The following is a 9,812-nucleotide window of genomic DNA, read 5'->3' on the forward strand; positions in this document are numbered from 1 at the left end:
TATATAAATATATTTGCATATGTACATGCCTTTATCTAGACCTCTATAAATGCCCTTTGCCTCCCAGCTCTTTCCTCTATTTCCTTTGACTTTCCTCCTGTCCCACTATCATGCTCAGTCCCCACGTGGGTTTCAGCAATTCCTCTTGATTACATTACCCTTGATCATGCCCTACCAGGCCTCCCACACCTTCCTCACCACCGATTTGGATCACTTGTTGTTCTTAGTCGTTGCAAACCTGTCTCCTTAGAACTCTGTCCTCTTTGATGTCTGTGAATTACCCACGTTAGATACACAGAGCTGAAAAAATATTAGAAGAACAAGTGCATTTAGAGAATACAAATCTATGATCCAAGTAAATTACAGCCCTTCCCTTCTAAATGAAGCAAATGACTTTAAAAATATCCTTTTAGGAAAAAACAATTGTAGCTGGTAAAGGAACTTTGTTTTGGTTGTTGTTTTTAGGTTCAATTGAGTTAGTTCCAACTCAAAGCAACCCTATGTGCAGCAGAATGAAATAATCCAGGTCCTGAACCATCTTTCCAGTCATTTCTATGTTTGTGCCCATTGTTGTAGTCATTGTGTCAATGTATTTCCTTGAGGATCTTCTTTTTCACTGACCATTTATTTTAGTAATTATGATGTCCTCTAGGCATTGGTTCCTAATGATTAGCATTCCAAAATACTAGAGACAAAGTCTTGCCATCCTTGCTTCTAAGATATAATCTGGCTATGGTTAAGCTGTGATCCACTTGGTCAGCAGTTCAAACCACCAGCAGCTCCACAGGAGAAAGACTGGGCTTTCAATTCCTGTAAACAATTACAGTTTCAAAAACCCACAAGAGGTAGCTTTGAGTCAGCATTGACTGGACAGCAGTGAGTGAGTGCCTTTTCCAAGAGAGATTGAATTGTAATTCAAAGAACTCAATTTTTTCTTTGACCGATCTAATTTATTGTCCAACTTTTACATGCATATGAGATTATGGAAAATACTTTGGTTTCCATCACATCTCACTCCTCAAAGTGATAGATTTGTTTCTGAATACTTCAAAGAGAACATTGGCAGCATAATTACCCAGTAGAGAACATCACCTGATTTTTTATTGCTGCTTCCATGGACATTGACTGTGGATCCAAGTAAAATGAAATTTTTGACACTTCATACTTACTCTATTTATCACAATGTTATTTGTCCAATTATGAGGATTTTTGTTTCCTTTTTGATGAGATGTGTGTTAGTCCATGTAGATTAGAGAAACAACTTCATAGAAACTCATATGTGTATAAGAAAGGGCTTTATATACAAGAGCGACTGAATATTGAGAAAACATCCCAGCCCAGTCCAGATCAATATCCATAAGTTTGATATTAGCCCGTATGTCTGATACCAATCTATAATTTCCTCTTCAGACTCATGAAACACATGCAATGACGCTGAATGCAGGAAGATCACATGTCAGTGGTTGGACAATCTTGTGGATCCAGTGGCAGTTGAAGCATCTCCACATGGCTCCTCCAGCTCCAGCTATGGCTGCATCAGTGTTGCTCCATCAGGCTCCTGGTCAGTAATGTCTCGCGGGGTGTGAGCATGTGTCCTGCCTCCAATGAGCTATTTGTCTCTTTAGTGCTTCCAAATGAGGTCATCAAACTGTGACCTGGTTGTCAGGCTAAACTCCACCCCTTCACTCTTAAATCTCAAATTGACAGGAGATTATGTAGCTACCGCAAGGTGTAATCCATAAGAAGATTGTAGCATTTGATCATCTTCAGTAAATGCTCCAAATCCTTTTCATTTGCCTAATGCAATAATATATAATCTGCATATCGCAGGTTTTTAGTAGTCTTCCTCTAATCCTGATGCCAAGTTCTTCTTCTTCTTACAGTCCAGTTTCTCAGATTATTTCTCAGCATACAGATTGAACAACATATCACATATTCCCTAATTTAAAATGAAGCACCGTTCCCTTGTTCTATTCAAAGGACTGTCTTTTGATCTGTGCACAGGTTCCACATAAACACAATTAGGAGTTCTAGAATTCCTTTTCTTTACAATGTTATCCTGAATTTGTTATGTTCCACATAGTCAAATGTCCTTGCATAATCAGTATAAAACCATGGTAAACGTCTTTCTGGTCTTCTCTACTTTCAGCCAAGATCCCTCTGACATTTGCAACCATATTTCTCATTCTGAATCTGTCTTGAATTTCTAGCTTTTCCCTGTGGATCTACTGCCACCATCTTAGAATTACCTTCAGCAAAAATGTACTTGCATGTGATGAAATCATATTCTTCAATAATTTTCTACATACTGTAGGATCACCTATCTTTGGAATAGGAACTTAGAGTTGTTTGGCCAACTTTCTCTCTTCCAATTTCCTAGATATAGTTAAGTGAGTGAGCACTTCCAACATTATATTGGTTTGTTGACACATTTCAAGTGGTATTCCATCAATTCCTAGAACTTTGTTCTTGAACCATGTCCTCAGGGCATCTTCCTTCAATATCACTAGTTCTTGGTCATATGCTGCCACTTGAAATGTTTGGAAGTCAACTAATTATTTTTGGTACAATAACTGTGCGGTCTCTTCATCTTCCTTTGATGTTGCCTGCATCGTTCAATGTTTTCCCTTGGAATCCTTCAATATTACAACTCGAGGCATGATTTATTAATTCTGGATTGTTTTGTTTGTTCAGCTTGATAAATGCAGAATGTATTCTTCCCTTATGATTTTCTAACTCCAAGTCTTTTTACATGTCACTATCATAGTTTACTTTACCTACTTGAGCCACCCTTTGAAATCGGTTCAGTCATTTTACTTCATCATTTCTTCCATTCATTTTCACCACTCCACGTTCAAGAGCAAGTCAGAGTCTCCTAAGACATCCAGTTTGGTCTTTTTTCTCTCCCTTGTTTTTATAGTTACCTTTAGCTTTCTTCATATATGGCATCCTTGATGTCATCCCACAACTCATCTGGTCAGGTAATCAACATTCAATATGTAGATCTATTTGAGATGGTCTCTACATTTAGGTGGGATACACTAAAGATAATAATTTGGCTTTCTGGACTTGTTTTTCTTCAGTTTCAACTTAAGTTTGTATTTGATTGCAAGGTGGCTGTTTGTTTGAATACAAGCCTTTAAGATCAAAGGCACTATTTCAATTGCTAGCACCATCTGCTTACTTCACTATACTTTGATGTAGCACCCTTATCTTCAGTGATCACTTTCTGAAGGTGAGTATCAACCGGGTAGGGCAGTGCTCCCATCCTAAGAAAGAAGCTCGCCTATATTCCTTGCTTCTAACTTCCAAGTTGAAGTTAGAAAATCAGACTCCTTTTCTTTTGACTTTTCCCCTTAAACATGAGTGCAATTTTCTATTCACAAGTCCACTGGCTTTATAATTTAATTTAGGGAAGATTGGGGTTGTTTTCTTACATTATTTTTCAAAACCATTTTAGTGGGAGTTAATACAGATATATGATTCTATAGCTCAATAACATCAAGCAGTATTGTACAATTGCTACAATCATCAGTTTCTTTTTCTTTTTAAAAAAATCAGCTTATTGGGGGCTTGTACAGCTCTTATCTCAATCCATACAGCCATCCATTGAGTCAAGCACATTTAAACATTTGTTGCCATCATCATTTTCAAAATAGTTTCTTTCTACTTGAGCCCTTGGTATTATTGGCTCCTCATTATTTTCCCTCCCTCTGCCACCCTCTCTTCTTCATGAACTCTTGGTAGTTTATAAATTATTATTATTTTTTTATGTCTTACACCAATCTATGTCTTCCTTCACCCACTTTGGGTCTTTATAGGAGTTCCTTGGGGGGTGCAAATAGTTACAAGCTCACCCATTACCTGAAAGTTTGGTCATCTGAATCCACACAGAGGTGCTATAGATGGCAGGTCTGGCAACTGGCTTTTGTCCCTTTGTTAAGTATATAACCAGTTGCTATCCTAACCTAATGAAAAATAGGATAGTGTTTTACGTTATTTGTAGTGTACTGATCATCTAAGAACATTAATTAAGACACAAACAATGTAAATATGATATTATGACTTTAATGATGTACAACCTTGATCAAGACATCACATAAGTCATCTTTTTCACCCCGGAGTATGCTTTGTAATATGACAAGATGAGACATTTCACAAATACCCTCGGAACAATTGTGAGGATGGCACAGGACTGGGTAATGCTTCCTTCTGCTGTGCATAAGGTCACTGCAGGTCAGATCTGCCTGATGGCACCTAACAACAGCAGCAGCACAAAGACCGTTGTTCCCCGTGTGGAATTTATCAGTCGGAATTCAGCACATAAAGGTGAAAACACCATGAATAGCATTGAATGCAGGAAACTTAACACAGGTACCACAGTTGTCCAAGTCCTGACAAGCCAAAAAGGAACAGTGCAGCAATACAAGCAGAGTCATGAGGAACTAAGTTACCATGCCCAGAGTTAAGGAAACAGGTATAAGGCAAATGTCTAGTTGAATAAGATGTGCTTGTCACTAGTGAAGGATATAAAAATAAAGCCAGAAAGGAACATGGTGGTTTAAAAACCCTCCTCTCTTTTACCCCACCAACACAGAGTAGATTATAGAATGGTGAATTTGGAGTAATGAAACAATAATTTACCAACAAGCACATATGACCAACTTATAGCATACGTGGCAGAAGCAGTGGTGGTTCATGGACCATGTTCCCCTCTTCCATGTGGAAGAGCAGTTTGAATCCCAACTCATGTACCTCATGGTCAACCTGTCAGGAGAGGCCTAGGTGCTGCTAAAATATCAAACAGGTGGCAAGAGAGATGCCAAACTAAGATGGTCTAGTAAGAAAATCCTGGTTAACTACTTGCAAAAACTCAGACAATGACAATGATGAAAAAATATAGGCTCCTAATGAAGTAATAATTAATCACTACTGTGCAGGTTAAATATTACATGGTAAGATAGACAGTTTAGACCACCGGTATAAGTAGAATATTGAAGATAAAAAACGAGTTTTCTTTCTCATAAAAATCAGTTTTTTTATTTAATGTAGATAAGCAGTTTGTAAAAAATTGTCCCTCACAGAATTGCCAGGTTAATTGTGGTTAGATGTTGATCTGGCTTAGAAAAAGGTGGAAGGAGTAGATGAGCAAAGAGACAGTGTAAATAATTACTGCAGCCCAAACCCAATCTACTGCCAGGGAATCAATTCCGGATTCTTGTGAGCCTATAAAGCATTTCTGACGCTGTAGATTTTTACAAGAGCAGATACCCTCATTTTTCACCTGTGGAGTGATTGGTGGTTTTGAACTGCTGACCTCAAAATTGTCCGTTGTCATTCAATTAATCACTTACATGGCTTTTCTAGCCATAACCTTTGTTACTCCCACAAAATGATATTTCTTTACCTGATGGGTTGGAATAAGGAGGTGGAGCAGCATACCTGCTGGATTATGATCCAGACAAAGCTGCCATATATCTTCAGTATATCTTGCATGTTTCTATAACAGTGAATAGATTTCAGGAGAGTTTCAAGACTAAGACAGTACAAAGAATGTTCTGGTGAACTACTTTCAAATATTACCCAATGATAACTTGTGGGTCACAATGGTCTGATTGGTAATGGATATGGCAAAAAAAACAAGTGGGTGGTGTTTCTTCTGTTGCCCATGGGATTGCCATGAGTTGGAGAGAAGGCAAGTAGAGGGAAGTTAACAACGGTGATGTGTGTAAATTAAAAATGTGAGAAGAAATATTATCAGGCACACTGGAGTAAATCCCTTGCATGTAGTAGATAAGTTTTTTCACGTTTTCTCTTGTGAGCTTTAGAATACTCAGCTGTGCTTATAAGGAGTACAAGACTCAAAGCAAACTAGTCATTTTTGAAGGAAAGGTCTATAAAGATCAATGGTTCTTCCCTTGGTTACACATTCAAACCGTAGGTGGTGCTTTAAAAAGTCTGACGTTGAAGTCACAGGCTGCTCCAGGTGTATCTAACTTGTGTTGATAGGAGGAGACATCAATGTTGTTGTTGTTTTTCATTATCCAGATAATACCAATACGAAGTTGAGACTGGGAACCACTGGTATTCATTCACACATATAAGCAGCATCTACTGCTCCATTAAACACAAAAAGGAATCTGGGCAATAGATTGAATTATACAGAATGAAGATGCTTCAATAGAATGAAGATTCTAGGTGTGTAGAAATAAAGTTGTGCATTTATTAGGAAACCTGATGGAATTTTATTAAGCTCATTGAAGTTACCCATGTATTTCCAACAATTCTATAAAAGAAATGATAAAGGAAATTAAAACTTAAGATAGGATACTATGAAAGCTGCAAAATGATGTACCCAAAGAGGAAAGATTTCTGATTGCATATGTTTGGGTTGGCCATCTTTCCCAAACCAGAAACACAGAGAGAAGGCATGAGTGTTGATCTTAAGATGTTCTGCCAAGGAGCTTCTGCAGAGCTTTCTTTATGTCTCTGTTCCTCAGGCTGTAGATGAAGGGGTTCAGCATGGGGGTGACCACGGTGTACATCACAGTGGCCATAGCCCCCTTCTTTGAAGAAGATAAAACAGCTGAACTGAGGTAAACTCCAGTAACTGTTCCATAAAATAAGCAAACAACTGACAGGTGAGAGCCACAGGTAGAAAAGGCTTTATACTTCCCGTCTGATGATGGGACTCTCAAAATGGAGGAAATAATTCGTATATATGAAAAAAGGATCCCTGAGAATGGAAGACCACCAAAGAGGGCACCAATACAATAGAGTAATATGGTACTGGTGGAAGTGTCTAAGCAGGCAATATTGAGGATTTGAGGAGGATCACAGAAGAATTGAGAAATTTCCAAATTCATGCAGAAGGTAAGTTGGGACACCATTGCAATGTGCATCTGGGAGTTCAAAAAGCTGAAAAAAATAGACATCAAAACCAGTAAGCCACAGAGGCGGGGGCTCATGATGACTGTGTAGTGCAGGGGGTGACAGATGGCCACAAACCTATCATAAGCCATCACAGTCAAGAGAAGACTGTCCATACATCCAAAAAAGGAATAAAAGGACACCTGGGTCAGGCAGCCAGCATAGGTGATGGATTTGCTCTGTGTCTGGATGTTGACAAGCATCTTGGGGACTGTGGTGGAGGTAAAACCAATGTCAGCCAAGGACAGGTTGAAGAGGAAGAAGTACATGGGGTTGTGGAGGCGGGAGTCGGAGCCAACAGCCAGCATAATGAGTAGATTCCCAAATAGAGTGACCAGGTACATGGTGAGAAACAGCCCAAAGAGGAGGGGCTGCAGTGCTGGATCCTCAGAGAGACCCCGGAGGAGAAATTCTGAGACACTCGTTACATTCTGAGACTCCATGTTCCTGAGACAGATTTGGGGTGAAAAAATTGTTGAAAAGAAAAAGACATCAATCATTTTTCTATATGTTCAGTTAAGAAATTCAAAGTAAAGTGTTCACATATGTTTGGAACTAATAAATAAATTTCCATACAGTATCTGTGCTAAGTTCATGTTTCTGTATATGCTTACCTATATCTTCATTATTTGACTGTTGAGTGTCACTTGGATAAAATTAGTTTTATTTCATCAACTTGTGCATACTTTTTCTTGTGACAGTAGTTGCAATTCCCTTAATGTAACAACACTCTTCCTACTTCGTCTCTGGGATCTCTTGCTCTTTCTTGTGTATTCTTACCTTCCCTGCTTTGTGTTCTGAAAAATGTTCGCATTTTTGATTCATGTGGTTGACCATACTGAGGGATACATTCCCATATGGTGTTATTATTCTCTTTATAGGCTTGTCTATTTGCTTCTCTGAAAGCTGTTTCCCGAGCTGGATCTCCTTACAGGTTTGAAAGGATTTAAGATCCATAGCATAAGTTGTTCCACTGGTCTCTATCAGACCAATAAATGTGCCCTTGTACATGACTTTTGATTTTGTTCTACATTTGTCCCTCCCTTTCTCTCCAGAACCTTTTCTTATGGCTGATTAGAGTGGTCAGTTCAGGTAGTGGGGTGTCTTCCAGTTCTATGGAAAACATGGTTTGTGTTTCCCAGTAGTCTTTTCTACTATTTTTCCCCATAAGTTTTTAATGTCCTTAACTTCTCTTTGTTCTGGATGAGGAAAGGCCAATAGTTGTATCTTAGATGGCCGTTCACAGTTTTTAAGATCCCAGTCAGTACACACGAAATTAGGATGAGGAATTGTGGACTTCGTTGTGTCAATTGACCTAATGTGTCCTAAGTCTCTGGTCCTAAGTCCTCAAGCCCAAAAACTCATTATCTCAAGGTGCTTGCTGGTACGCACACATTGTAGAGACACAGGGCTGGAAAAGGTTAGAACAACAATGACATTTTAGGATGAGATATACACAAAGAAGTAAAATGTCAAACCCCCAACCCCATGAAGGAAATAGATGCAATAAGAAATTTCCTTCTCATTAAAGGCAACAGAGGTAAACATATTTACTATATAAACAATCCTGTAACAACAGTGATCTCTAAGTATTTTAATAGATATGCAATCTGAATACTTATGAGGTGAATAGAACTATACCCACAAATATATTTATATGTATATATAGAATATATATTTGAACCAGAACCAGAACTCACTGCCATCAAGTCAATGCCAACTTATAGTAACCATATAAGATAGAGCAGACCTGTCCCGTGGGTTTCTGAGAGGACTAGAAAGCCTCATCTTTCTCCCACAAATTTATATGTATATATGTTTGATAGAGGAGACTTAACCTCACATATTTGGGATGGACATGTTATCCAGAAGACTATCCCATAATAAAGGATATTATGCTTTGTAAACACAGGGTTGGAGAGAAAGAGGAAGGCCCTTGATGAGGCGGGTGGACATAGTGCTAACAGCAATGACTCAAGCAGAACATTTGTGAGGATGAAGCCAGACCGGGGTCGTGTCCTTCTGTCGGACACAGGAGCTCCTCAATGAGTCTGGCAGCACCTCACAACAGCGGCAACATTTTCCCTTCAATGCTTTCATAATCGTACTGAAACATTTTTATCCTTAATCATATTTCTTGAAAATATAAAAAACTTATTTTATACTAAAAACATGCTCAAGTGTTCTTATGGACTACAATACGATTTTTTAACTTGAGATAAGTACGCACATCTGTTTTAAACACTTTAACGAAGCGTAGTATTACTGGGAAAGGTGCCATTTTGTCAACATCTTATACTAACTTTCCTATAAAAGTGGGCACAATTGTGAATGTCTGCATGATATTGTGCATTCAGGACAGGCAGTGTTTCATTCTGTTCTTCACAGGGTGGCGATGAGGCAGGACTGCCCAGCAGCTACAACGACATGCACACACAGCATAGTTTGGTTGAGGTGCAAAAAACAAATGGATGTGCAAATTTGCTAAGGATTTTAAACATTTTTCACAATGAAAAAGTCAGCTAACACTCCATGCTTCTCTTGTGACACTATGAAATCATAAATACCCATGAAAACTGTGGGTATAGTCATTGCATCATAGATCCACATAAAAATTACCATCTTGGATAGGAAATAAAATACATACTAAACATAGAAAGGTCTACTATAATTCACAGTCCATGCTATGAAATCCCCCATAAACCATTAACCCAGTTCTCTCTTCATCTCCCTTCCCATACATCTCTTGTCTCTCTCTCTCTCTCTCTCTCTCTCTCTCTCTCTGTCTTTCACTGTGAATTACATGAGGCTTTACAGAGTGGATCATGATTTTTGTATTCAACAATTTATCAAAGTTCACAAGAGCTTTCCTGTTTCCATCA

The 9,812-nt window shown here is 38.5% G+C and overlaps 1 protein-coding gene and 1 pseudogene across 1 annotated transcript; both read right to left on the reverse strand.

Moving 5' to 3' along the window:
• The window catches only part of LOC101644752, a 5,512-nt pseudogene extending 2,244 nt beyond the window's left edge, over window positions 1-3,268 (reverse strand).
• A 3,175-nt stretch (window positions 3,269-6,443) lies between these two features.
• LOC101644429 (olfactory receptor 18-like) lies at window positions 6,444-7,409 on the reverse strand. Its single transcript, XM_004717377.2, has one exon. It carries the CDS (start codon window positions 7,371-7,373, stop codon window positions 6,444-6,446), a length of 930 nt encoding a protein of 309 aa, XP_004717434.1. The 5' UTR covers window positions 7,374-7,409.
• Window positions 7,410-9,812: the final 2,403 nt, after the last annotated feature.

The sequence above is a fragment of the Echinops telfairi genome, unplaced genomic scaffold (assembly GCF_000313985.2).
Source record: "Echinops telfairi isolate 266 unplaced genomic scaffold, ASM31398v2 ScPeMD7_36;HRSCAF=134, whole genome shotgun sequence".
Lineage (NCBI taxonomy): Eukaryota > Metazoa > Chordata > Mammalia > Afrosoricida > Tenrecidae > Echinops > Echinops telfairi.